The sequence below is a fragment of the Clytia hemisphaerica genome, unplaced genomic scaffold (assembly GCF_902728285.1).
Source record: "Clytia hemisphaerica strain Z4C2 unplaced genomic scaffold, Clytia hemisphaerica genome assembly, whole genome shotgun sequence".
NCBI classification, from domain to species: domain Eukaryota; kingdom Metazoa; phylum Cnidaria; class Hydrozoa; order Leptothecata; family Clytiidae; genus Clytia; species Clytia hemisphaerica.
In genome coordinates, this window is record NW_027104548.1 from 1,498,547 (window position 1) to 1,526,226 (window position 27,680).

Genomic DNA, 27,680 nt, shown 5'->3' on the forward strand with positions numbered 1-27,680 from the left:
CATTTTTTCAATATTTTCTCTAGAAAAACTTGATTTCACTTAAATATTTGCTATTAAACTGGTCCTGGTTTTAAACTTTGAAGCGTGGTCCACGAGGAGTTTGTTAAGTTTATTTAGCAAGATGAACTGGATGAAACGCGACGAAATAAATTAAAATTAACATTTTCACACATTTTCAACGTCATTTTCACGTTTTAATTTCATTATGACTGGACAAGCTGGGATTAATCAATGGAATCTTCTGACACAGGCACAAATGTATAGGTTAACAGTTTACGTCTTAAGTCGTAGCCCGAACGTGGCCCGAATGATTCGGGTCAAGTTCGGGCCAAAAGAATTGATAGGGTCTCTCGGTCCGAACATGGCCCGAAGAGGCCCGAGAATTCTCGGGCCATGTCGAGGGTCGTTAAATGTCCTGCGTCCAAAATTACCTGTATGCAACACCGGACTGGTAGCGAAAGGATACTTTTTGCCACCGGACAAATACACCGGACAGTCCGGTGCGTCGGAAGGGTCCTCCATAAATCTGGTAGAGGCAAAAAACAACACCATAAACAATAAAATACAAATATCCTAACAGGGCTAACACAACTACTTTTTACAGAAATTAAAAAAGACAATAAATTACATGGTACAGTAAATTATAATTGCATGGAGACTTCAATCTAGCTGTGTACTTTGAACTTTGCTATCTTTTTAGTTCTTTTTACAACAGGAAGCAATTTAGTGGTTTTTTCTTAATGATTCTCTTAACAATTTCAGTCCAACGAATATTTCAACCAGCCAATAGATTCATCATTGTAGTAAAAGAGTTGAAAACACTGTCAGTTTATCAGACAAATAAACATAAACAGTGATAAAAACAGAAATCATGAACAGACAACAGAGTTCGTTTGTCGTTCGCCATTTTTTCTCGACTCGTCCTTTGCCAGTCGCATGGTCCGTGTGTTTATATTTTTCTATGACGTCATATAGTAGGGGGAATTTTGTTCGATTTTTTGGAATCGCTTGACTGTTTTGTTAGAAAGAAGCACTTGTTATACATTTTTGGAAAGCTAAGGGGTAGGGGAATCGAAATTACTATGTTTACAATTTTTTTTCGGACACTTTGGTGTGATTTTCGGACAAATAAGACGGTCTCAGGCAAAAATCATAGGGTTAAAAATTAACGAAAATTTTAGCTCGAGAAAACGGAGACCTGTTGTATATTTTTGGAAAGCTCTCAAAAAATTAAGATTAGAGATATATTACAAGTATAGGTGATTTCTGTACCTAACTCGAGATATTAACCCTTGAAAACCGTGCTTTTCAGCCAGAAACAGCTATTTTGTCCAGTTTTTATCAGGGGGGATCGGGTTCAATAATCCGAAATGATAAGCCGTCGTCGAACATAGAGGTCGTCGTCGCCGCGCATAGAGGCCGTGGTCGGACATAGAGGTCGTCGCCGGACATAGAGGTCGTCGTCGAACATAGAGGTCTTGGCCGGACATAGAGGTCTTGGCCGGACATAGAGGTCGTCGTCGAACATAGAGGTCTTGGCCGGACATAGAGGTCGTCGTCGAACATAGAGGTCTTGGCCGGACATAGAAGTCGCCGTCGAACAACGGGATCATTAGCCTGGAGGTCACTTAGAGCTTTTTGATAGACTGGATGACGCAGATAAGTGGCCATTCTGATTTTTATTCTGCCCAGCCAGACTCTAAAGTCGTCTGGAAGATTTCAGATGTTTTGGAAATTAATCAATGATCAATGAATGGGGTGATGATTTTTTTTTCAATATAAGTCATTGTAGGCATTTCTGTTGGTTCTTCGCTTCGTTTTTAGCCAAGCAAGCTCGACACTCGCTAATGCTTCTTACTCGATGTCTTGAAATTGCCATCGAGCGCGAAGTAAGAAGCAAGATCATGGCTTTTACAAACAAATCACCTTCTTCAAGTCCTTGGATTGTCCTTACTGAAACTATCTTCCTACTTTGAAACATTCTAACTGCCTTCATCTGCTGCCCTTGACTTCCTTCTGATTTTTGCGAAGCATAAGATTTGAATTGTTCACTGGTGATGTTTGGATATGAATCATGATTACTGGACCACTTTGCTGTAGAAGGAGGAATTTCCAACGGGTTCAAACTGGACGAAAACTTGTAATGTCTCTTAGCTTTATTCTTCAGCTTTTTTACAAGTTTTGGGTAGCGAATAAAACGTTTGATTCGATCATGAACATATAAACGACTGGACGTCTATCTTTTATTGTCTCTTTGAAGCGAGCTTCGTTGCCGCCTGTATTTCAAAGTTGGTATGAAAAATCCGACAATATTCCGTCATAATTCTATTTCTTTGAATTATTTAGGTAAAAGAATTGATAGAGCTTGAACATTACTCCTAATGTACAAAAAAATTATTTTCGAATTTTTTCACAAGTTTGCAATATATTTTATCAACATTTAAAACTCTAAAATGCAGAATTTCAACTGCATGTATACTTTTGAATCCCTTTTGTCACTCAAATAATTTTTTTTATGACTTGAAAAAAATAGCTTGCCAAAGTTGAGAGCCTGTTTCATAAGAAAATCGAAATTAGAATGTGACACTCTCTAAGATTATTAGACACTTTTAAGTCAAAATTTAGAAATATTAGTCGGAGTTTTGACAAGCTGACGATGATTTTGCCTCTGTTATCTTTGTTATGATATAGATAAACCACTTGAGAAGAATAGAACAACAGAGACTTTTGTCGAAGTTTTGACGTTGTTAGCAAGGTATTCCCAAGTGGTATATCATCAAAATCTATTGTTTCATTTTATGCTTTTAACGAGGCGGCAACGAAGCTAGCAGCCTTTTCTACAAAAAGACAAAGGAGATGGATGTCCAGTCGTTTATATGTTCATGATTCGATTGATCAGCTCATCTTTGGAACCTGTTGAAGAAAGACCAATGTCTTTTAACCACTCATGCTTCTTCTTTGGTAAATTTAGATACATTTTCAACTAACTTCTTCGCGCTCATTCTACCTTCCTATATTTTTTATTTACTTTCGCTTTTGTATTTGGCTGTCGCTACCGATTTGTTAACATTTTAGCTACCATTTTGAATTTTTTTTCCCCCAAGAATTTCCAAGAATCTCTGACCGCGCCACGGGAAACTGGGTAATATTCGCTTCGCAAAAACCACCCTGAGCAAGAACCACCCCGCTAGATAAACCGCCTTCGTTGATGCGAACCGCCCCGGCGAATTCTATGTTCGACTACGACCTCTATGTCCCTATGTCCGGCCAAGACCTCTATGTCCGGCCAAGACCTCTATGTTCGACGACGACCTCTATGTCCGGCCAAGACCTCTATGTCCGGCCAAGACCTCTATGTTCGACGACGACCTCTATGTCCGGCCAAGACCTCTATGTTCGACGACGACCTCTATGTCCGGCCAAGACCTCTATGTCCGGCCAAGACCTCTATGTTCGACGACGACCTCTATGTCCGGCCAAGACCTCTATGCTCGACGACGACCTCTATGTCCGGCCAAGACCTCTATGTTATCGAAGAAGACGACGTTCTGCCGTGACTTTGCTATACACAAATACGATAAAGTGTTATTTTGAAGACTGTGTTGTCAAATTTCCAGACCAGAACTTATAAAATAAAGACCGAAAAAAATTGGGCTGAGACCTCTATGAACGACGACGACTTCTATGTCCGACCACGACCTCTATGTCCGGCGACGACCTCTATGTCCGACCACGGCCTCTATGCGCGGCGACGACGACCTCTATGTTCGACGACGGCTTATCATTTCGGATTATTGAACCCGATCCCCCCTGATATGTTTTTGCGCTTTTTGAAGCTCAATATCTCGAGTGGATGTCCACCCGGGGGGAGGGGGGTACTACCCTTGTCGACCGACGGGGGTGCTCCGCCGAGGTTAGAAAAATGGACCCTACGTGGGACTCGAAATTTGCGAAAAAAGTTACCCTGAATGGGACTGAAATTCCAAAATTTTCTCAAATTTTCTACTTTTTCCCCGAATTTTCCAAAAATAGGCACCCTACGAGGGACTAATATTTCTATTTTGGTGTTTTTGCGACCCTACCAGGGACTCGTGGAGGTTAAAAAAGGTACCCTGACCAGCGGAGCATCCCCGTAACCCATTTTGCCCTAGTACCCCCCCCCCCGGATGTCCAGTCGTCTAAATGATCATGTTTTCATGCATAAGGAGTTCTTAGGAAACTCATACTGGTGAATTGGTTTTATCAGTGCGCGAGTTTCAAAAGCTCGAAGCAAATTTGCTGCTGGATTAGAAACCAACCAAGCAGTGGCGTTGTGGGAAAATTTTTCTGGAGGGGCCAAAGTCAATTTTGTTTAAATGGCGCCCCCAATTTTCCAAAGTGGCACCCCCTCCCACCAGTTTCAAAACTTGCTAATTCATTTGACTAGGCATAACGAGGAAGGAAATATTTGGTGGATAAGAGTAAGTAGATATCTTTGATGAATGGAAAAGGGAAAAACAGGCCCCACCATGGTTGGGGCCGACCAGAAAAATTTTGAAAATCGACTTCCAAGATACCCTAAATCACTAAATAAAAATAGACAAATTTGACACTTGTTAGAGTGAAAAGAAACTTAAAGAAACAATGTGTAATGCGAGTGAAGCGAGCGAAAAAATTTATGTTTTATGATGTCAATATTGTTTTCAGCAAACTGGTCTTGGGGCGCAGTTAGATTTTCATTTAATAATACTGTATTGTACAAAAAAAACTTAGCTAGATTACAAAGAAGTTACCAATTAACTTTATTGCGAGCGAAAAAATTGCAATTAATTTAAAATTATCTCAGTAAAATTAGTCTTGGGGCGCAATTTAAGGCGCATAAAGTATGATTTTCAAGATTGGGGCATTTAAAAAAAATTTCTTTTGGCGCCCCTTGCTCGTCGGCGCCCCTTCAAAAAAGCTCCGCTGGGGGGGCCGTGCCCCCCGCCCCCCCCCCTGCCACAACGCCACTGCGAACCAAGCTGTATTACATCCTCGATTGTTGAATACGTTACGAAAAATGCAATCCTGCAGGCAAACTTATAGAGTTTTTCCAGTCGGGTTTGTGATAAGTTCCAGAATAATGAGCAGCAGTACCTTAAAGGAAGAAAATTTGGCGGATGGCCGAAAAAGTTTTTTCGAGGGAATTTAATTTTGCGGATGGCCGAAAAATTTTTTTAGAGGGAATTTAATTTGGCGGATGGCCGAAAAAGTTTTTTAGAGGGAATTTAATTTGGCGGATGGCCGAAAAAACAAAATTTGGCGGGAATTCAATTTAGCGTTTGCTGAAAATTTTATCTTTGAAATGGCGTAAAAATAGCAAAAAAAAAAATGCAAAAACACATTAAAAGAGATCTAGATTAAGCGGGAATTTAATTTGGCCAAATCCGCCAAATTTTCTTTCCGCCAAAATTTCTTCCTTTAAAGTAGTGCAGCTACGATAAGTCCGAGTGGTAGATACAAATATGAGGTTGGATGGTTCGGGTTCATGAAAACGTGAAGGATTGACTATGGAAGCAGGGAGGTTTATTGTCGTACAGTGTTCATAGTTAGTATAGTATCTGTGTATTGGTTTGTACTCCATCCATCGACGTGATCTTGTAGGTCAACCTATAAAGATTGAATACAGTTGGATTGAGCCTTGAGGTACATCAAATGATACGGTCCCGTAGTCCGATTATTTGTCGTCGAATTGGCGACGATCACTCAAGCATCTCGGTACTGTTCGAAAAGTCTATCTTTCGTAGCTTTATCAACAGCGTCCTGTAATCGACCGTATCGAAGGCTGTGGAATATTCAAGAAAAGTGGCTAGTGTGACATCACTTTTGTTCATCGCACCATTGACGGTTCGTTTTGATGTATTCAACGATTTGTTTTGACATTAAGCACTCGAAAAGTTTTGATAAAAGGGGCAAAACAGTGACAGGTCTGAGCTGGTCAGGAGTGACGGACTGTTCAGTTTTCAGAATCGCTGTAACTTTACCGATTTTTGATTGCTGATGAAAAATGTCCTCAGCAATCCCTATGTTAATGATGTGTGACGCTAATAGATCGGCGATAGTTTTGATAAATTATAATTATAGATTGTCATATCCAATAAAGCAGACACTTCGAAGATTCTATATTTCTTTGACGACTTGACCATATGTGACAGGCTGAAACACGAATTATTTGTTTACCTCAGTAACGAAATTTCGAAGAAGATGTTGAATATTTCTTCAGTAAATGTTGATGGTGATTCTCGGTAAAGTGGATAGATTGGATAGATAGTGTGCGTTCAGTTTTAAAGGTTCGATGTTTATCACAATTTTCATTGGTTTGAGAATTCGATGGATCAGTATCCAAACTTTTTAGTTTTTTTCGATGAGAAAGTCTGCGTCTTTTCAATGCATTATGTCACGAGTAATCTTGTACCCTCCACATAATGAAGGCAAACTAGATTTTTTTTTTTTTTTTTTAGGATTTGAGAAGCTACTACTTACGAACATATACTACTTACAAAAACAAACACAGAAAAAATAAATAGCTCCTCCCCCCGCAAGGCACTAAGTGATATCGCCAAGGGTACTAAGCTATTGAATAAAAGAAAAAAACTTAAAGGGAAAAACCATCACTAAAAGGATAAACACAAATATTAAAAAATATTAGAGCTGTGTAAGAAGATCATTAAACTAAAATAAGGCACCACTAAACCTTTCAGAGTCGAGAATAAATTCAATGACAAGATTAATTATTATGTTATCTATGTTGAAAGGTAATTCTGGATCACCGTACAACAAAAGGTTGAAGAGTTTAGGAGGGCTTAGTGGATAAATATTTATGTCTTGGTTCAGAAGTTTGTTGAACAAAAGATGTCTTGCCTGAGAGTAAATAGAGCAGTGCAAAAGAAAGTGTTGAGAGTTTTCGATGGAATTTGTTCTACAAGCACAAAATGGATCTAAGGTGTCACGAAAACCGTGTCTAAATTTATGTTCATTGAGGTGACTAAATCCTACTCGAAGACGATTGAGAAGGATCACACCCTGGTTGTCACGAGCTCCAAAAACAGGAGAAGGTTTGGGCCTTAGAAACTCAAGGATCGCTTTTTTGAAGGTAGATACTGAAGGCATATCTCTTATACGACCAGCCAGAATATTCCACTGTGTTATGCAGTATGGATAAAAAGAATTCCGGAAACGCTCAGTTCGAATATTAAGTTGATAAATAGGATTTCTTGTTCTTAGATTACCCGGTGCCGCAAGTCTTGCTGGTAAGTAGTTACGTAAATAAGAGGGGGCTAAATTGTTTACAATTTGTAGAAGAAGATCATTCTTCTACTAAATCGACGATCAGCAAGACTCTCGAGACCAAGTTCAGAATAAAGTTTTTCTTGAGACGTTCCACGAAAGCAGCCAGTTATAGCAAGGCAGGCATTATATTGGATGGATTCAAGCTTACGAACAAAAGTCGAATTTCCAGGATGGTCGTATATAATATCCCATAGTCTAAATGTGGTCTAATGTAAGATTTGTATAAAGTAAGCAGAGATTTTCTTGGTACATGTTTGCGAAGTCTGTTAATGAGGCCAATACCTTTGTTGGCCTTTTTTATTTTTTCGTCTAAATGGTGACTGAATGAGAGTTTGGAATCCAAGATAAGACCTAGGTGCTTCTGACATTCACTAGTTCTTATGTCATTATTATTGAAATATAAAACAGGAGCATTAGCTGGTAAGAGCCTTTTGGAAAAGTAAACTTCCACAGCTTGTTTTGTGGGATCAGGATTAAAAGATATCTTCCATTGACGAGCCCACTCACTTATTCTTGCAAGATCTCTGTTTAATTCCTCACTGCTCAAAAGTTGGTCAATCACTAATGAAAATAAAGATGTGTCATCAGCGAAGATTTTAGCCTTGGTCTCGAGATTGTTGGGAAGGTTGTTGACGTAGATTAGAAAAAACAAAGGACCAAGAATTGAGCCTTGAGGAACTCCTGCCTTAATTTGTTTCCACTCCGAGGTTTTCCCATTCAAAACAACTCTCTGATACCTACCTGATAGAAAATTTCTCAAAAGGGAAAGTAAGGGACCAGTTACCCCGTAGGATTGGAGTTTGTAAATTAAACCCTCATGCCAGACTCGATCAAATGCCTTTGAGATATCAAGAAACACTCCCCTCGTGTCCGAAGGTGGATCAGTGTCAAACCCTGTAAAGATGTCATGCGTTATGGACAACAACTGAGAGACACAAGAATCACCCTCCCGAAAACCTGACTGGCACGAAGTAAAAAGGTTGTTGCTTGCAAAATAATTGTAAAGTACATCATAAATGCACTTTTCAAATAATTTGCTAAACACTGGAAGAAGAGACACTGGTCTGTAGTTTTTAGCAATGCTTTTGTCCCCCTTTTTATAAACAGGAACAACATTGCCTTTCTTCCATTGGGAAGGGAAGATACCTAAGTGAATTGAAAGATTGAAAATACTGCACAAAGGTTTGAAAAAGATTTACCGCAAATCCTAACCATACGTGTAGAAATATCGTCCCATCCATGAGCCTTGTTTATGTTTAAAGATTTTATTAAAGACTCAATCTTATCTTCGTCAAATTCTAAGTTTTCCAACCTCAGGTCAGTAAGGAATTGTTCAGCTGGCAGAACACTGCCAGTTTCAATAAGAGAACATTGTTCGGCGAAAAAAGAATTAAGGATGCTGGCTTTCTCAGAAACATCAGATACGAGGATGTCTCTGTTATCACGTATGGGTGGGATTTTTGGTGTTTTGCGCATGCCTAAGAATTGTTTAAGGGTAGACCAGTATTTCTTACTTCCAATGTTCGGATCGTTAAGAGAATTGCCAAGACGAGTAAAATAGTTTTCCTTGGCTTCTTTGATAGCCAGTCTAGATCTTCTGGAGATGTCATCGAGTGCCTGTTTATCCAAGCGATCCCCCTGCTTTTTCCACCGGCGATAAATTTTAGCTTTGTCGAGGAGCATTTGTTTAAGCTCAGGAGTCATCCACAACGCATCCTTATCCCTGATTGTAATTATTTTATTGGGAACGAAAATTGGAAAAAATGTTTAAGATATATTCAGAAAGAAGGGCAACACGCTCATCCACATTTTAGACCTCGAAAAGAAGTATCCCACTCAATGGCATTTAGAGCAAGCATGATTCCCCTCTCATCAGCCCTAGTAAAATCCCAAATTTTTCGTTTGTATGCTGGAGGGAATTTAACCTGAAAATTAAGTTTCACAAAGGTTATCTGGTGGTGGCAACGGGCATGGAGTGAAGGCAAAACCCCGGAGTCAAAAACAAGAGCCTGAAAAAAAATAAGATCTATGCAAGTAGGTGAACAGTCGGGACGAAGGTGAGTCGGCTCGTCAATAAGTTGATGTAAACCATGCTGTAAGGCAATATCGCTAATGTCCTCACCTTGGGAATTTGTTGTATCTCCAGCCCACCATTCCGAATTCCTCCCATTGAAATCACCAAGTAGAATCGTGCCAGCAGAAGAAATGTTGCTTATATTTATAATTGTCTGCTCCCATTTATGCTTAAAGTCTTGACTTGGGGAACGATAGAGAAGACAAAGAAAAAGTTTTTTAGTACCAGAATTAACTTCGCGAACAAGACACTCATCAAGAGAGGACAGATCAGGTCTTTCCTCAACAGAGATACCAACTCTGCGATATAGGCACACTCCACCCATTTTAGAATTCGAAGGGTGGTCGGATCTAAGGAGTTCATAGTTATCAATCTTTAGCCTTAGATCGTCCGTCTCGATAGAAGAATCGAGAAAGGATTCACCAATACAAAAGATATCAAACTTATAAACATTTAAAAAAGCTGTGATTTGAGCAATCTTCGCAAAGTTATCAACCCAAACGCTATTTAGATTCCAATGACAAACAGACAAGGTGTTATCCCTCTCCACCGGCCCCGGATTCGACTCAATGTCACCCCATAGGAGAAGAAGAGTAAGATTAAAAAGTAAAATGAAGTAGGGAAGACAGAATAAGAGATTCGGGAAAACCAAAAGACTTAAATCAAAACCCACACAAAAGTCAAAGCTCAACTAAAATAATTTAATAATAGAGTTAAATAAACCAATGCACGCTCTATATTGCAAACTTACTCCCATTACAAGATTCTGATGTCAACAAACCTCTTACCTGACGTTGATTTCCAAACATAGCTCATAAATAAAAAACACATATAAAATTGTAATAACTCAAAAAATGATTCCATAATTGCCGTGTAATTATGAAAAAAGTGTAAAAGGATTGTATAAAACACAAAAGAAGCAATCGATATAATTACGTCCAGTGCTTTTAACATAGAAAAAAGGCATTGAAAAAAAACTTAGAAAGGCAGAAATAGTCAGAATAATCGATTGTGTGATGATGACAAAAATATAATGTGACAAGAAAAAGCTCCTATGATTGTAGAATTCTGTCTTTGAAAGAAGCAATGGTGTCGAAAAATTTGTAATCGTCATTTTTCAGCTTTGCGACTACGTTACAGTTTACATCTGCAAAAACAAAATCAACATTGGAATTTGGCGTAATCAATTCTTTTGCACCATCTAACAATCTCAAACGTGCCTTCGTCAAATCCAGATGAACTTTAATGTTATTTTTGGCTGATTTCCTGGCTTTGTATACGCTCGTGCGTTTGTTGAAAGAATAAAATTTAACTCATTGTTTTCCTTTCTTTCCCCACACGATGTGCCCTGTCAATATCACTGGCCGCAACCTGCAGTTCAATTTTATCATTTTAATTCTGAAAAAGATTCTTGATTTCATCAAGATCTTTCTTGGTTGCAAGTTTCTCTAGCTTTCTGTCCAAAATTTCCTCAATCATTTTAGAAATTTCTGATGAGCTCCTCGTTTTTGATTGACTCATATTTAGCAACCAAATCAAATCAAAACCAAATCAACAAGGAACCAGATAGTAAAACGACAAAATAGCCAAGCAAAAAGATCAAGCAAAAAATTTTAAACGCCCTTTTTTCAACCACGTCAGTTAAGCATGACCGTCCTCCTGTGTGTGTTTAGACATATATTTCTTAAACTAGATTTCATACTAACACCACCTACCTGTAGAAATGAATGAATGAATCTTAATCATTTGATTAGCCAATAAATACTTTGCCCCTTTTTGGGATGTAGGGAAAATACTGATAAAGTCTAGAGGGAAAATATTTTACCTTTTTATTTGGTGTGTGATGCAGCAACCGATGATCACATTCAATAGCCTGTATAGGGTCAAAAAGAAGTAAGGGGCATATTGAACATACAGATTGTTCTGGTTTGCAATTCGTGATAAATTCTACATTGAATCCACCTGTTTCATTAGCTAACATTTCATTATGTTAGTTTGTTTCGTTTTTGTTTTAGCTTTAGCTGAAAATGAAACAGAAAATTTAGCAGATATAAAAGAGCATTGAAAATTTGATTGTCAAATAACAATTTGTGTAATCTCATGATAAATGATAGGTGAAAAAGGCTGACCAAAATGTCTCTTCAAGACTTTAAGTCGTCAAGCCCTTTACTGTCTCGTAGTAGATACAGATAGAAGATATTAAGTACAGCATTATTCGCGTGCTACCCTCTATATAAACATTTACTTTTGAACGACATAACTTTCTCTGCAACGTTGAAATTGATAAAAATTAAAAAGAATTCTTAGAGAGCAACAAAGAAAAATAAAGAGCAAGCTTGAGGAAGAGTCGAGGAAAATGGAAAATCAATCAATGTATTATTATATGCGTTGAATATTGGAAAACAAATCAACTAAAAAGATAAGTAACAGAAAAATAAATTAAACTGCGTCGCTAATGTTTGTCTTCAAAGTTAAGGTGTCGTTATGAAGGAGTATGGGTAATTGATCGTGTGGAATAAATCTTTTCCAGCCTCTAGGTTTGTGTTTGTGAACTGGCTCCTTGAACGAATTATGATTTTCAGTTTTGAGTTTACATACACTTTTCAAATTGTCATTCTTATCAAGGATCGAAACTCGAATCACTTTTTTCATCGGCCATTTCAATAAATCAGCGAAAGAACCCTCAACGCTTTTACAAAAGCAGCTGACAGCTCTATCGAGATCACCGTTAGGGTATAGGAGGAATTCCATCTTATACCCATCGGCTGTATAAATCAATTTGGAAAGATACAAATTTTCTTCAGCCTTTTCGATTTCTCTAGTGAAAGATGGAATGCTCCAAACATGAACATCACTTAACACAGAGGGTTTATTTTCGAGCTTTTCGATTTTTCGCAATAGCATTTCTACATTTTGTGTTTGTTCGCTGATGACTTGATCTTGTAGAGCAATCTTATTAGATGCTAGTTGCAAATGGTAGTCATGTGAGTTTGCCTCGTGTACTTTCAGGTCTTCTAAAAACATCTGAAAAAGAATTCAGATAATTGCTACACTAATTTCAGGTATATTTAAAAATCTTTTAAGAAAATCCAGTTGGGTACTTAAAATTAACGTCAGTGAACTTTATACCTTTTTCTCACAACCAAGATTGGCGAATGGACATGAATGACGTAGTTTTTTACAATCATGTAATAAGTGCGTTTCCATCTAGTAAAAAATAAACAAAAACGTGTTACTGTATGCCATTATCACAAGAATTCTAAACAAAATATCGATAGATTGATTCTAAAGTACATCAAGGAAATGAGAACTAACTTTGGCGACCAGTGAAAATCTTTAAAATCTTTAATTTTGGCGAGAACTTGTTTTGCCGAATGGTAAAATTTCTTATTTTTTTGCGAGAACTAATTTTGGCGAGTAGCACGCTAAATCTGTACTATTTTGCCTCATTTGAGCAATTTTTATGATTTTTAGGGGTTATTTTGGCAAAATGCAGAAGAGAATTTCGGCGAGAGCTTATCTTGGCGAGTAAGTAAAATACTTAATTTTGGCGAATTTTGTCTCCGCCAAAATAAGTTCCCTTAATGCACACTTTCGATCGATTTGATATCAAGGCTTTAGTAGCCTAGACTAAAAAGTAGAAAAAATAAAAATTAACTACACATACGTGCTAAAACTTAAAGAGTATAGTGCACCTACAGTCCGATACAGTTTGTTCGATATCTGTTAGTGGTCATTTTTTTACAGAAAACCCAGGTAGACAAGCAAAGTATGCACAAAATTAACTTACCATTAAAAGCAATAAAAAACTCTAAATACTGTAATAGAATATTTTGGTTATTCGTAAAACTGTAACTTCGGAATTTTAAGCTTTAAATCATCCATATAATCAATAATCATTTGTTCCAGATCTACATTTCAGAGGCTTGTACGAAACACATGAGGATGTTTGATGATTGATTGGAAAGAACATTTTCTAAATTTACTAAATCATTCTCAATTGAAACTATACATCATAATTTCTCTAACCCTTTAAGTGCCAATGCCGAGTATATTTTGCGGTATATTTTTCTAACTCGTAGGAATTGAATTGTGCTTCATGGTCATGAAAAAATAAACAAAAGTGATTGGTGATTTTCTTAAAAAACTTAGAAAAATAGGACCGTGGCATTTAAAGGGTTAAATAATAACTTACCTCAGATTTGGCGATTTCTACGGCGTTACAAAAATCACAGCAAAGTGGAAATTGTTCACAATCTTCGATGTGTTCCTAGAAGGTTTGAAACGAACTATTAAGAAAATTAGGCTTCGATTTTTAAGAGTTTAAGGACTATAAAAGAATTCTTAGGAAATTCACAAAAACACTAACAAAACGGTGAAATTAAGAAAATTTTAAGAAGATTTTTAAGCTTAAAACTCAAAAAGTTAAGAACTTCCGGAAGGTCAGAAATTTTGAATGTTCTTAAAAAAAACATGCCTGGTTCAATAAAAAATAATGTTATAATAATTAGGCACCTTGGAATAGTAGTCCTCAATCAATGAAATTAAAATATATTTAATCAAAGATTTATTATACACTGGATAAATGACTCATAAAACGATGGAGAGCGATCATTGTATTTTCATTGTTTCAGAAAACAATTTATGTTCTAGCTTTGTCCGCAAAGGACAACTGTCATGGCGGCTCGAAGTTGTCTGATTTAAAAAAATGTTTATCAGTCTTATTTTTAAAAAGTTTTCTAGCTCTCTCTTTTTGTACATTTGCAGAAAAAAATGTTTGAAAGTAAGGCTAGCATTCCGAGCTGGATACATTTGTGAAATCTAATGTGAGAAAAACATTATTAGACAAGAAATTCTGACAAAATGCTTATAGTGACACGAAATTTTCAATTGGAAATATCTTTCCAAGACTGTCCCCAGAAGAGCTGAAATTAACATACATAAGACTTGAGTGTCTTGGCTCCACTGTGATATGAAAATCCTCTGGAGGCACGTGGTGGCAAGGTGGTTTTTTTTTAGGTTGAAGTCTGAAAATTTCCGGTGTCAACATTAAATTTCTTATACACAACACCTCTTTTGCATCTTTCTCACAGCTTGAAACGTCATAACGACTTATAATTAGCAATTAGGTGGAAGAATCTGACTCTCACAGGAAAGTTTTAAGTCTCTTTTGAGAATTGGATGAGTGATTTTCGATAAGAAATGCAATAAAAATGCTTCGAAAATCATTTAATGAGGGAAGGAGAGTGAACAATGACATCATTACTGCGGACATAGCTAGTACACGAGAAATCGGCAAAAATCTGTTACTTGTATATCCAGTGTATAATAAATCCTTGATTTAATATTATCATATCATCGCAAATAGGATCATTAAATCAATTTTAGATTGACTAATAGAAATTGGATACCTCTTCATACGCCAGTATATATTCTTCCGAACAAAACGAACACATTTTCAGCCTGTAATAACACTCTTTAGAATAGTGTTCATTTTCAAACTGTCGTTGAAAAGTCATGGAGCAGGCTTCGATAACACATTGCACTAGTTCAAATTCACATTGAGCCAAATGATTCTAGTGGAGAAAAAATGACTTGATAAGAAGGTTCTGAAAAAATAAATTTGAAATAAACAAAATAATAATACTTTAGGCCTGTTTAGGCGTATGTCTTTGGAAATTCTTTTTGGAATATTTTTATCCTTTAATGCCTTTTTAAAGTCGAGGAGCAACCGTTTTTATCGGATTTAAGGAATATTTTTCACTTTTAAGGCAATTTTCATTCGAAAATTCTCATTTTTATCTAACGATACGCGAAAGTTTATGCTCGCGAAAGTTTTTTTTTTCTCAAATTCGTGAAAGTAACTAAATGTCGTCAATTTCGCAATTTTTCGACCTCGCGAAAGTTTCTGCTCGCAAAAGTTTGTACGCCTAAAGTATACAGTCCAAGCTACTAAAGTCTGATAGAGAGAATTTAGAAATGCTTAAACGCACACTTACGTCTAATTCACGCAGTTCTTTGATCCAAGCACAACCCAGTTTGTTTCTAGAACATTTAACAATTAAGTTCGAAATCTCTCGACCTTTTCCTTTATCAGGATAAAGCTGAAAAGAGAAAAATGAAAAAAAGAAATAGCACAGCATATAGAAAAATGTCACACTTTGGGAAAAAGCATAGAATAGAATTTAGCTTGGGATAGAATCTAGTTAGAAAATAAGAGCTTTGGTAATAATATCCCAATTAAAAAGAAAGTAGTCTTTCTTAAAAAAAAATGTATTCGTTCTTACGGGCGTTTCAATTCGATCTTGTGGACAGATATAATTGCCATTAATGCTGTTAATTGAAAAGTAAGACCAATCAAATTCTCTGAAAAATATTGAAAGTGTTTAATAGCGAGATAATGATACAAACCTAGCCATCGGAAACCTCTTTTTCACCTTTTTAACACATAAACCTTTTATCAAAACGATGTTAAGATCAGTTTTGCAGGACCTGCTAAAGAAATTGTATGTAAAATATCGACTACCTTATTGGTATTAAATTTCGCGGGTTACAAAATTTCGCGGGTACTTAATTTCGCGATTTATAGGTCAAATTCCGCGAAATTAAATTTTTAATTTTAAAATTTAAATTTTTCAAAAATACAAAATCGCGAAATTAAATACACGCGAAAAATTTTCAAAATACGCCAAAAATCGAAAATACTTATTTGTTACACTTAATTACTATTTTTGGTATGTTTATACCCAATATGTTGTGTTTCAAGCAAAATCAGTTATTTTCTTACTTTATTCCCACCTTTTGAAAATGCCCAATTTAGTGAATCGCGAAATTTAATACACACGAGACACGTTTCCTCGAAAAAATTTCGCAAATCGTGAAACTTTGTAACCCGCGAAATTTAATACCAATAAGGTACCAAATTAAAAGTTTATACTGTGAATATTACCCCTTTTGAAGACCAGCAACACAAGTTTTACAAAATCGATGTCCACATTCTATGGCTTGCATAGGATCTTTCAAAATGAACAAACAGATTGAACACGTGATATCATTCTCCAGTTCACCATTCACCAATTCAACATCATAACCACCTTTTGGCATTTTTATTTTCTATTTGTTTTTAATTTTCGAATTTTTATTTTTTAGCCTAAACAAAAAAAAAAGTTGGGTCGAGCGTGTGTGGTGAAAAAAGGAACAAAAAATTTAAAAGTTTAAAATTCTTAAAAGTTGTCCCAAAAAGACAATAAATAAATTTGGACTGTTTTTGTTTAATCCCATATCCCTTTTAAGATAATGCACTCCCTTGATGGTGGATGCAAAGCAAGTACAATATACAGTGTGTCTCAAAAATGAGGAACAGAAGTTGTAAAACCAGTTGTAATCTAGGTATAACAATTTTTATGACTTGATTACTTAATTGTTTTGTTGTAACTTATTTAAATTATTCTAAATTCCAGTTACTATGAGTTTTTAGGAGTTTTTTCAGCTTTATACAGGACACATTTCATTAAGCAAACGAAGAGTAAAAGACACGTTATGATGAATATGAAAGAAACTTCTCCAAATCGAAAAAAATAGATATTCATGGTTTTTCAGTGTGGTTGATTCACAATAAAATATTTGTAAGTCTACACGTCTGCGATCTGAATCTTGATTGTAAGAATGCCAATAAAAGTGTATTTTTCAACATTTTCATCTGGTATGAAAAATGATGTTGCACCAGGATTCAAGTGTGGTGGTTTTTTGAAAGCACGACTGTTTGTAGTAGTAACACTGGTTTTGTCTCTCGCTATTCCTTGTGGATCAATGATGCAACTTGTGATCATGAATTTGTTCATAGGCCATGTTAAAGACTCGTCAAAACTTCCTACAGTGGTTCTGCAAGAAAGCAGGGTACCAGATTGAAATAATCGCTGATAAGGTTGTAAAATACATTCCAATCTGTAACCTTTTGACGTGTAAATGAATTTTGAAAGTGTGTGATGTCTTCCTAGGTTTTTGGCTTTTCGTATTTCGTCAGAAAATCGTGGTATCCTCCAAATATGCTGATCTTTCATTAGAAGAATCGCATCCGACTTGCCTTCCACTTTACTCAATCTTTCCAACAATTGATTTTGGTTATCCATCAGCAATTGAATTTGTTCTTGTTGGTTCGTAATTTTGTTTATGGCTAGTTTCAAGTGGTGTTGAGTAGATATTACCTCGTGTTTTTCAAGATCACTAAAAAGCATCTAGAAGAAAAATGCAGAATTTGAATAATAAAGTTGGAATGAAGTCCACAGAAAGCAAGACATTGAGTTACAACAGTAGCCTGAAGTTTAATCTCACCTTTTCTTTGCAGCCAAGAGGCTCATATGGACAACAAAGCGGGATCTTCTTGCAATCTTTTGACAAGTGAATGTCCATCTAAAGTTGATATAAACTTTAAACATAATGATAAAGTGTTTTAATTTTTACTATTTTGTATTTAATTCACGATTTTAGATTTCCACAGCCCCAAAGTAACAAGTGAAGCTTAATTCCAATGAATTTGTCAGAATAATTATATTACCTTCGATCTTGGGATATCAATATCGGAACAATAATCACAACATTCCAAAAATTCTTCACAATCGTCAATGTGTTCCTAAAAGTTCATTCATTCTTCATTCATTCATTCATTCATTCATTCATTCATTCATTCATTCATTCATCCATTCATTCATTCATTCATTCATTCATTCATTCATTCATTCATTCATTCATTCATTCATTCATTCATTCATTCATTCATTCATTCATTCAATAAACATAATAGATATACTGTAGTCAAAAACATGTCAACCTAACTGAGGTAAATCAACAAGAGTATACCTCCTCAAAAGCAAAAATATAATCTTCGTTGCAAAATGGGCATTGAACCATTCTGTATTTGCACTTTTTGTAGTGCTGATCTTCGTATCGCCTTTGAAACTCCTCAGCACACGATTCAACGACACATTTAACGATTTTGAAGTCGCATTGTTCTTTGTGATCCTAAAAATTTCCAAAAAGCAAAAACTATATTTTTGATAAAAAAAGCTCAATGGAAGGAATTAGAGACCAAAAAAAGTAACTTTTACTACCTCTACTTCACGCAATTCTTTTACTACCTCTACTTCACGCAATTCTTTCACCCATGGACAACCAAGCATTTTGTTTGAGCATCTGACTGCAAAACCCAAAATTTCACGACCTCTTCCTTTATCTGGATAAAACTGAAAAAGGTTTGCGAAAAGTGTTTGTAGTATTTAAATTTATGAAAAAATTGGTAAATTAACTGGTCGGTCTGCTTTCAAGATTTCTCATACACGATTCTGTTTTATAAGAATAAGAATATCAGGGTTCAATTAGAACAATAGGCCTACTGTATTGTTTTGAGTAATAGAAAAATAAGAATAATGCTCACCCTCAGCCAAAGTATTCTTATAAAAAAAATTCACAGACACCATGGTAATAAGATAGGATTAAAGGTTAAGTTAAAAATATGTCTTTGTGAACTTACAGCCGTTTCAGCACGATCTTCTGGGCAAACATAACTACCATTAACACTAAATAAAAAAACAACAAAATGATCACACAAAATGACCCCAAATCAAATATCTTCCCTAATGATATTTTGCAATAATAATACATAAGATTCATCATGGCGTAGGGAATACCAAAATCCGATCACCAACTCTTTTAGTGATGTAATATTTCTAAGTCTTTGCAATTACGATAATAATATCAGTCTAGTATTCTACGCTGTCATCATTACCCCTTTTGAAGACCAGCAACACAAGTTTTACAAAATCGATGTCCACATTCTATGGCTTGCATAGGATCTTTCAAAATGAACAAACAGATTGAACACGTGATATCATTCTCCAGTTCACCATTCACCAATTCAACATCATAACCACCTTTTGTCATTTTTATTTTCTATCTTAGTCAATTGTCTTTACTTTCTGAATAAAAAAGCAATGGTAATCAATTAATTTATAGATTTATTACTGATTCCAAAAGTCTTACGTAGACAATATCTTTCCAACTTGAATAATCGAACATGAGACAAAATAAACTATTTATATAAATCTAAATAATCATCCTACTGTACAACAATAAATAACTTTGAAATTATGAATATTAACAAACAATACACCTTATCGACCGTAGCCGCCAATTGCCGCGCGGGCATTTTCTTGTCCGTTTTACCACCTTAAAACCGTCCCAGTCTTTTTTCGCACCTAAAGACAATAGAAAAAAAGGAAAGGATCGAGTCTAGGGTGGTAAATTAAATAATAAAGCGGCACGCGCCTGACCGCGCGACTACGGTCGAAAAGGTGCATTAGAAAGCAAACAACCTTGCTGAAAACATCATTAAATCGAAACATAGGTCAAAATCATCCCATGGAAGTGATCCTTAAAGTTAATGTCCCATCGGAAAGGAATTCAGGTAAATCTCCAAGTGTTATCAATCTTGTTTTCAAACCATCGTTCCCATGAGGTGGTTTGTTAAAACTGCCATCCATGTTATTAATGTGTGTTCTTATGATCCATTCTCTATCTCTGGTAGCTTCATTCGCGATAAGAACGCATTTAATGTCAACCCTCATGGGCCAAATTAGCTTATCATCAAAAGCACCTTTTTCAGTTCGCATATAAAGCCTACATCTTTCGTCTACTGTTCCTTTTGGATATAAGGTACAAAGTAGCTTATATCCCTCTGTGGTATAGATGTGTTTTTTCAGGGAGTAATAAATACTTTTGTTGTGTTTCATTTTGTTATTAAAGCCATGAATTTCCCAGATACCATTCTGATTTGTCAGATTGTTGACTTTTTCTTGAAGTTGGAAATGTGAACGTTTAAGCGCGGCGTATGAGGTTTGAAGTGCAATTTGTGAATCTAAGAGCTTTTTATGTGAACTTAGGAGTGTACCAATATCTCGCTGTAGGTTACAATTTGTCTGATCTTGAGCTGTGATCTTTGCCAATGCTAAACGAAGATGATGCTCTGTAGAGTTTGATTGATGTTTGGACAATTTATCTTTCGTGCTCTGAAACAAAGAAACGCATTTTAGTTTCAGCCTCATTGATTTGACGAATTGGGAAGAAACTCTTGTTTGCTATAAAAAAATCCTCCCGGCGAAATTCATTTATTCTGAAAGGCTAAAGCAAGCATAATATTTTCCAATAGTCTTCTTTTACAGTCTGAATCATTTCGTGAGTACACATGGATAAATAAAAGGATTACCTTTTCTGTGCATCCGATCGATGTAAATAAACATGCATGTGGAAGTTTATTGCAGTCCTGAGATAAATGAGCTTTCATCTACAAATACACAAATGCATTATCAACAATTTTTATCAAATTTTGAAATTTTCCTATCTATGTGTAAATATCTATCGAAAAGTCAGTATGGTAGTACAAAAACTCGCTTGAACAAAGTTTTATGGGGAAAAACTTCCGTCGCCTACTCAAAGTTTTTATCACACCCATAACCCGTAACCATTTTACCCCAAAGAAGGTGAGCTAAAACGAAATTAAGAAATATACAGGTAGGTAGACAAACAATGCATTTAATGAAGTCACAAACCTGAGATCTTGGTATGCCAATCACATCACAATAATCACAACATTCTAAGAATTCTTCACAATTCTCGATATGTTCCTAGAAACGAGGTTGACCGTTAATAGTATTGAAATCATTTTAAAACTCATCAAAATATACCTCAAAGCTAAGTTTCTAAAAGCGCTTTTTAAAGAGACCCACATCGGTAACCTTTTCTTACGCGCACGGTAAACCTCTGAAGGCGCTTGAACATTATACATCTGAGGAAAATAGTCCTTCCGCGGAAAATTTTACAACAAAAATCTTGTTGTGCGCCAAAAAGTCAAAAACTGATACGGCGCCCTATTCATAAACACAATCGAGCAACTTTGTTGTCATCCCCAGTCCTTTTAGACAAACGCGGTCCTTACGATTTCGAGATTGCATATTAGTCAGATTGTTATGTTTTCACACATCCCTTTAGAGCTTCAGCGTGGTGTGCAGAAAACATTCACAATCTGATCTCAGGTTACACATCGGCAAATCTCCCACCAATTATTTGCAATCATCACGACCACAATCACGAATATCACTGAAATTTGATCGTTACGTTATTGGTGACAGAATAATGGAATCAAGTTACCCTCTCAAAGGCCATGATATAATCATCTTTGCAAAATGGACATTGGATCATCCTGTATTCACATTCTTTGTAATGTTGGTCTTCATATTGTTGTTGAAATCTTTCCGCGCATGCGCTAACAACGCATTGAACCACTTTAAAGTCACATTTTTCTTCGTGCTCCTTCGTGTTTAAAAAATAAAATGTAAAATCAGATGAGGTTAACTTACTTACCTACAGTAGCGTAGACAGGGGTGACGAACGATCTGCGTAGACGAGTAGTTTTTTACGACAAAGCACTTACCTATTCGTGGTATAAAAACATAATTACTGTGCCGTTTCAATCTTCTGCTCTCCTATGTAAATGTTCCTTCTACCCTGTCTACGCTACTGTACTGTAGAATAGAAGAATCATAAATAGACTTGATCTTCCACAGAACCACTCTCTAATGTCAAAACAAAAATAATGAACATAACTTACATTTAGATATCGCAACACAAGGGTCATCCTACAGCCAGCATTAGAATTCGGGCATTTGACAGTTCTTCCCAAAATCTCCCGCTCCTTTCCTTTGTCTGGAAAAAGCTATAAAAAGAGAGATTGCACTTTTGAAAATTGTATACGCGATAGGACTCACAGTAGGCCCTCGAACTAACTCCCAGTTCCCGTCTAGGAGAAACCCTCATAAAATACTTTTTATAATTAGATTTTCTCAGTAATTTGAAGTAAATAGAACTCCTCGTTCAGGCTCGAATCAGAAAATTAATAAAAAAATAAATGCATCCTCACACTCATCTCATTCCTGTCTTCTGGACAAACATATTTTCCATTGTCACTGAAAAACAAAACACAAATTTCTAGTTAAACTAGCCAATTTGTATTTTCAATCAAATACATAAGCATCTTCTCAACAACAATGAAAATGGGGTAGCTATGGCTTTTTCCTTCTAGAGTAGCCTACCCTTCTCTGAGAGGGAGAGTTACAGATACCTGCCGCCTGACTTCGATGGCCATGTTCTTAATTAATGTTTGGCATATCAAAGTATTTACCATTTTGTCAAATCAGCAACACAGCTTTCGCAAAATCTGTGTCCACATTCGATCGATTGTAAAGGTTCTCGTAAAACATACAAACAAATCGAGCATGTCACATTGTCATCAGGATACTCTTTTATAAATTCAACATCATATCCACCTTTCATTGTATTTAAGGTATTTGATTTTAGTAGTTTCGTTTTTGTTATTTCTTCTAAATGAAAATTGTATAATTTCAATAATAGAATGGAATCGTTTAGAATCTGTGCAATACAGTTAGGTACAGTAATTGTTGTTATAAATATCGTACTAAACTAAACAAAGTAAATTTTCGTTTGGATACAAAATATAGTGGTCAGGCCAATTAAAAGAAAAAGAAGGATATTTGTTCCAATTCACTACTGAAATTTCATCAAACAGTGTGAAACATCCTTTAACAAGCTAGATGCTGAATGAACCAACCTGCTGATGAAAGTTATATAGCAAAAAATATTTTCCCAAAAATCCGAATCGACCACATTTTTGGCATTAATAATACGCATCTTTGAGCAAAAAATCAGAAAAAACTAATGATAAAATCTCGAGAAAATGCCAAAAAACCGGTTTTTTCCGGCAAATTTCTTTTTTTGAAATCGGGCTCCGTCACATTTTGGGCATTGCCATTTTGCATCATTGTGCCAAAAATCAGGAAAAACTAATGAGCCAATCCTGAGAAAAGCTGGTAACAGACGGACGAACGAACGGACGTGTAAACCGAGAAAATATATTCCGAATGCAACTTTCATACCCTACCAAAACCAACACACATAGGTCTCTTTTGAGGTGCTAGACAAATTTAAAGACAGAAATTATAGAAGAGTATTTTTATTTCTAAATCGAAAGCAATGAAAACAAACCGATTCAATTAAACAGAATGACCACCACATCAATTACGTATCACAGGTATGTACTTTACAATCTTTGTGATGCCATAATCTCGCATAATCTTTGAGGTCAATATTTCTTCGAAAGATATTGAAGAGTGTTATAAATAGTATACCGCTATCGCTGTTATTGGGTGGTTTAACAAAAGAATCCACGTGGGACATTTTTATTCCATAGATTGCTTCAATTTTAAACATGATTCCATCTACATCTCTGAAAGAATATCTTCGAAATTTATTGAAAATTATAATCCTTTCTTCAACTGCGATATACAATTCTTCCAAAACCACATTCGACAGCCTGCATGGGTCCTCGAAGGACACATTTTAACAAAGTGCATACGTCAAATTATCGTCTATTATATTGATGGAATGAATATCGAATCCACTTTTGATAACTTCCAAGATTTAGCAAACATCAAAAAATGTTTGACTTTTCAAAAATTATTTTCTCCTCTTCTTATCTATAATTGTTTTGTTTTAATGTTTATAGTAAGTGTACCGTCGGTTATGACATTCATAATTTGAGCTTCTGATGTAAACTGTTTATAGCCATAACCACCTTCTCCATGCGGAGGTTTTGCGAAACTTTTCGGAAATTCAGTCGTTAAAGTCAATAGGTCTCTCTCATCGTTTCCGATTGAAGGTTCGATACTCATTACAAGGGGCCATTTTAAAATCTCATCGAAATTGCCTTCTATGGTGCAGAAATATAAAGCAAACCAACGTCTTTTTGAATCATCGTTATCAGGTGTGAAAGGTCTTGAAGATTCAAGGCAACAATTTAACTTGTATCCTTGCGACGTGTAAAAGTCCTCCGTTAATTCAAGATAATCAGATTGTTGTTTCGCCAATCTAAGTTTTTCATCAAAACCTAATATTGTCCAAACATGATTTTCCTTTAGTGAAAGACCTACTCTCTGATTAAATAAATTGGAGAACTTCGTTTGCGAATTTCGCAAAGATATTATTTCATCTTGCTGTTCACAGATTTTGTCCAAAGCTAAATTAAGGTGATGTTCAGTTGCAATGGATTGATGACTACGCAGTTTATCCAGGATCATCTAGTAAGCGAATTAGAGAGTTAAATTACATATTTACTATTAATCTTTACAAACTTAATCTCAGCAACAATATATTTTTCATCTGAGACGGAAACTGAGTTTTACACGGAAAATCAGCACATGTTATTGAAAAATACGTCTGGACAGAAGAACTTTTGACACTATAATATTTTCTATTCGGCTAAAAGTGCCACAGAGATCCGAATTTACCCTAGGAAACACACATGTGATTGTCGATGGAAATTTCTCTACCATAAATGAAATCACGGTAAAAATGCTTTGAGAATTCAGTGATGTGACATTTAAGGACCTTGATATGTTTCTTCTTATACAGTTTCTTTAATCACTTTCTTAAGAAAATAAGTTACCTTTTCTTGGCAACCAATTGAAGCGAATTTACATGAATGTGGAATCTTTTTACAAGCTTTCGTGAGATGGTCGTTCATCTAGAAAGGGTTTTATGCGTCTTAGATTCCTTGATAACTTTGTTATTTGCTGAAACACACATACACACATTTTGCAAGGTGTTCCAGAAAAGATTTGGCAACGGCGATCATAAGCGATTTCAAACACACCTTCTCACTCAATTGAGAATAACTACTGTTGATTTCATGTATATGAAAATAATAAAAACGCCAATTAATACCCAATTAACAGTTAGCTAAATCTAGATAGATTGGCTGAATCAATTTCAAAACTTAACCTTCGATCTTGGTATACCAACGGTGTCACAAAAATCACAACATTCCAAAAATTCTTCACAATCCTCGATGTGTTCCTGAAAAACATTAAACCTGAATTAAATCAAGTAAGGAGAGGGAATTCCTTTTAATCGTTCTTTTCTGAGTTATGGGGCCATTTACAATTCATCTTTATGGTCACTGTATGGCTAGCTAACAGAGTTTCGAAAAACGAAACACAAAAATTGCATCCATCCTTTGCACCAAGGAAAAATACAAAAACAAAATTAAGAAACAATACGAAAAAAAAACAAAATTAAGAAACATTACGAACAAACCTCCTCAAAAGCGGAAATATAATCTTCGTTGCAAAATGGGCATTGAACCATTCTGTATTTGCACTTTTTGTAGTGCTGATCTTCGTATCGCCTTTGAAACTCCTCAGCACACGATTCAACGACACATTTAACGATTTTAAAGTCGCATTGTTCTTTGTGATCCTATGTAAAATTGAATTAAGGTAATCAATGATGTAATCAACGTCATGATCGGAACTTCAAAGGGTCTATAGCTTTATAATCGGTTTTTATTCAATTATTTTTCAAATGTTGACAGTTGAAAAGTGAAATATATCACCTCCAGATTGCGCAGTTCTTGAACAGAAGAACAACCATTTCGAACATTAGTGCACTTCACTGCTCTTCCTAAAATTTCTCGCTCTTTACCTTTGTCGGGAAAAAGCTAAAGGAAAAAGTTGAGAAAAGAGACGTTAGTGATAATTGTGTAGTAGAGAAAATTTCTATAGTAGAAGTTTCATTACGTTATATTTCATTCCGGAGGGGGGGGGGGTACTTAGGCAAATGGAGGGTACGGTATGTGCCGCCCTCAAGGGTACCTTTTTTGGACTTCCAAAGTCCCGCTAAGGGTCGGAAAAATCAGAAAATCAAATTTCAGTCCCACTAAGGGTCGGAAAAATAGGAAAATTTCAACTTTTTACCCCTTGAAAGATCGAAATTTGGTCAAAATTTGTCAAATTTGTCCCGCTAAGGGTCGTAAAATTCCCAAAAATTCCCTTTGTTTTCTCCTTTTTAGTCCCGGTAAGGGTCCAAAGTTCGAAAGTCGGGCGGCACCCCCCGTCAGCTTGCAACCCTAGTACCCCCGTGGGATTTCATTATAATCATTTTAATTGTATACCGTAATCTTCTATGCAGAAACATCATAAAAATAGTCCAGAATTTGCGACCACTACTACTAGAGTATGTTTGCCCAATTTCAGTCTTTTTACGGACAAATATTGAATTTGCAAACTTTATGGATTGGATGTGAATTTTGTGATCGTTCCCTTAACGCGAATCTGAAGTTCTCCTTCTTTGCTAAACGGACAAAAATATGACAAAAATATTCAAGGGACGTGATCGGTCTATCTAAAGGACGACACTCCGCTATCTCTTCACCCGGTAAAGAACAGCCATGGTTTCAAATTGGAGAAAAGAAAAAAACCTTACATTCATCTCACTCCTGTCTTCGGGACACATGTGCTTTCCATTATCACTGAAAGAAAAACGCATGAAAATTAAAAGTTAAAGAGCAATACAGAAGAAACTTTTAGAAAATCTATCAAACTGAGACATTCTAAAGCAACCAGCATAAAAAGCCTGTAAACCATGTTTAAGTAGCATGACCGGTATGTTTTCCTAATTCAAAAGTTAATCACTAAAACAACATCAGTTATTACCCTTTCTTCAAATCAGCTACGCAGCTTTTACAAAATCTGTGCCCACATTCGATAGCTTGCATCGGTTCTCGCAGGATAAATAAACATATTGCACAAGTTACGTTGTCTTCAGGGTAAACAGTGGCAAATTCAACATCGTAACCACCTGACAACATCTTCTCCACCATTATTTATTGTTGCTTTTCTTATTTTTTCTACTTTGTTTTTCTTATTTTTCTCTATAAGATAAATTGACAGATACTGGGTACACAAAGATCAATGAATAACATGTTTTTTTTTTAATACAAACTGAAAATGATAAAAAGAATTGAACTGATTTCTCTAAATGCCGTCACCAAAATAAATTTTCATTAGCAAATTACAAGTCTAAAGTTTGATCTTCACGCATATAGAACGTCTACAGAGAATTATCATTTGTACACATTTTGTACACATTTTGTACATGGGTTCATTCCAATTTTTTTACGATTAATCCAAATTTTCCAGCATAAAATCATAGCATTTGTCATTTTTCATTTGATAGCTGACGATTCGATAAAGATAAAACTTGAAGTACTATAATTCAAAGTTTGTTTTTTCTTGTACGCTGTAAGAACAAACAATATAAGAACAGTAGGCTTCGATGACCAAAATGTTAAGAACAAATTAAGGAAATTTTAAGGCTATGCAGACTCTAAAACACC

The 27,680-nt window shown here is 35.7% G+C and overlaps 4 protein-coding genes across 4 annotated transcripts; all 4 read right to left on the reverse strand.

The window, feature by feature from the left end:
* Window positions 1–11,762: 11,762 nt before the first annotated feature.
* Window positions 11,763–16,534, reverse strand: LOC136822757 (TNF receptor-associated factor 6-like). Its single transcript, XM_067079038.1, has 7 exons — window positions 16,332–16,534; window positions 15,670–15,715; window positions 15,382–15,486; window positions 14,794–14,958; window positions 13,578–13,652; window positions 12,512–12,589; window positions 11,763–12,406 (listed from the first exon to the last, which is right to left on the reverse strand). The coding sequence occupies exons 1-7, from the start codon at window positions 16,484–16,486 to the stop codon at window positions 11,822–11,824; spliced, it is 1,209 nt and encodes a 402-aa protein (XP_066935139.1). The 5' UTR covers window positions 16,487–16,534; the 3' UTR covers window positions 11,763–11,821.
* A 438-nt stretch (window positions 16,535–16,972) lies between these two features.
* LOC136822755 (TNF receptor-associated factor 6-like) lies at window positions 16,973–19,355 on the reverse strand. Its single transcript, XM_067079037.1, has 7 exons — window positions 19,164–19,355; window positions 18,909–18,954; window positions 18,517–18,621; window positions 18,239–18,400; window positions 17,937–18,011; window positions 17,714–17,791; window positions 16,973–17,616 (listed from the first exon to the last, which is right to left on the reverse strand). Exons 1-7 carry the CDS (start codon window positions 19,316–19,318, stop codon window positions 17,014–17,016), a joined length of 1,224 nt encoding a protein of 407 aa, XP_066935138.1. The 5' UTR covers window positions 19,319–19,355; the 3' UTR covers window positions 16,973–17,013.
* A 1,504-nt stretch (window positions 19,356–20,859) lies between these two features.
* On the reverse strand, window positions 20,860–22,805 carry LOC136822762 (TNF receptor-associated factor 6-like). Its single transcript, XM_067079044.1, has 5 exons — window positions 22,611–22,805; window positions 22,350–22,395; window positions 22,041–22,145; window positions 21,581–21,742; window positions 20,860–21,057 (listed from the first exon to the last, which is right to left on the reverse strand). Exons 1-5 carry the CDS (start codon window positions 22,760–22,762, stop codon window positions 20,860–20,862), a joined length of 663 nt encoding a protein of 220 aa, XP_066935145.1. The 5' UTR covers window positions 22,763–22,805.
* A 926-nt stretch (window positions 22,806–23,731) lies between these two features.
* On the reverse strand, window positions 23,732–27,211 carry LOC136822754 (TNF receptor-associated factor 6-like). The gene is made up of 7 exons (XM_067079036.1): window positions 26,998–27,211; window positions 26,768–26,813; window positions 25,899–26,003; window positions 25,601–25,762; window positions 25,286–25,360; window positions 24,951–25,028; window positions 23,732–24,582 (listed from the first exon to the last, which is right to left on the reverse strand). Exons 1-7 carry the CDS (start codon window positions 27,162–27,164, stop codon window positions 23,983–23,985), a joined length of 1,233 nt encoding a protein of 410 aa, XP_066935137.1. The 5' UTR covers window positions 27,165–27,211; the 3' UTR covers window positions 23,732–23,982.
* Window positions 27,212–27,680: the final 469 nt, after the last annotated feature.

Excerpts from the sequence above, each read along its gene's own strand:
- LOC136822754 (XM_067079036.1), bottom strand. The coding sequence starts at position 27,164 with ATGGTGGAGAAGATGTTGTCAGGTGGTTACGATGTTGAATTTGCCACT. Across the intron at positions 26,814-26,997 it reads GTAGCTGATTTGAAGAAAGG|TGATAATGGAAAGCACATGT; the intron begins GTAATAACTGAT and ends TTTTTCTTTCAG. Across the intron at positions 25,763-25,898 it reads AAGAACTGCGCAATCTGGAG|GATCACAAAGAACAATGCGA; the intron begins GTGATATATTTC and ends AATTTTACATAG.
- LOC136822755 (XM_067079037.1), bottom strand. The coding sequence starts at position 19,318 with ATGACAAAAGGTGGTTATGATGTTGAATTGGTGAATGGTGAACTGGAG. Across the intron at positions 18,955-19,163 it reads GTTGCTGGTCTTCAAAAGGG|TGTTAATGGTAGTTATGTTT; the intron begins GTAATGATGACA and ends TTTTTTATTTAG. Across the intron at positions 17,792-17,936 it reads TTGATATCCCAAGATCGAAG|ATGGACATTCACTTGTCAAA; the intron begins GTAATATAATTA and ends TATCAACTTTAG.
- LOC136822762 (XM_067079044.1), bottom strand. The coding sequence starts at position 22,762 with ATGAAAGGTGGATATGATGTTGAATTTATAAAAGAGTATCCTGATGAC. Across the intron at positions 22,396-22,610 it reads GTTGCTGATTTGACAAAATG|TGACAATGGAAAATATGTTT; the intron begins GTAAATACTTTG and ends TTTGTTTTTCAG. Across the intron at positions 21,743-22,040 it reads TTGTGTTGCGATATCTAAAT|GAGCACGAAGAAAAATGTGA; the intron begins GTAAGTTATGTT and ends TTAAACACGAAG.
- LOC136822757 (XM_067079038.1), bottom strand. The coding sequence starts at position 16,486 with ATGCCAAAAGGTGGTTATGATGTTGAATTGGTGAATGGTGAACTGGAG. Across the intron at positions 15,487-15,669 it reads AAGATCGAATTGAAACGCCC|CTTTATCCTGATAAAGGAAA; the intron begins GTAAGAACGAAT and ends TTCTCTTTTCAG. Across the intron at positions 14,959-15,381 it reads AAGAACTGCGTGAATTAGAC|AATCATTTGGCTCAATGTGA; the intron begins GTAAGTGTGCGT and ends TTTCTCCACTAG.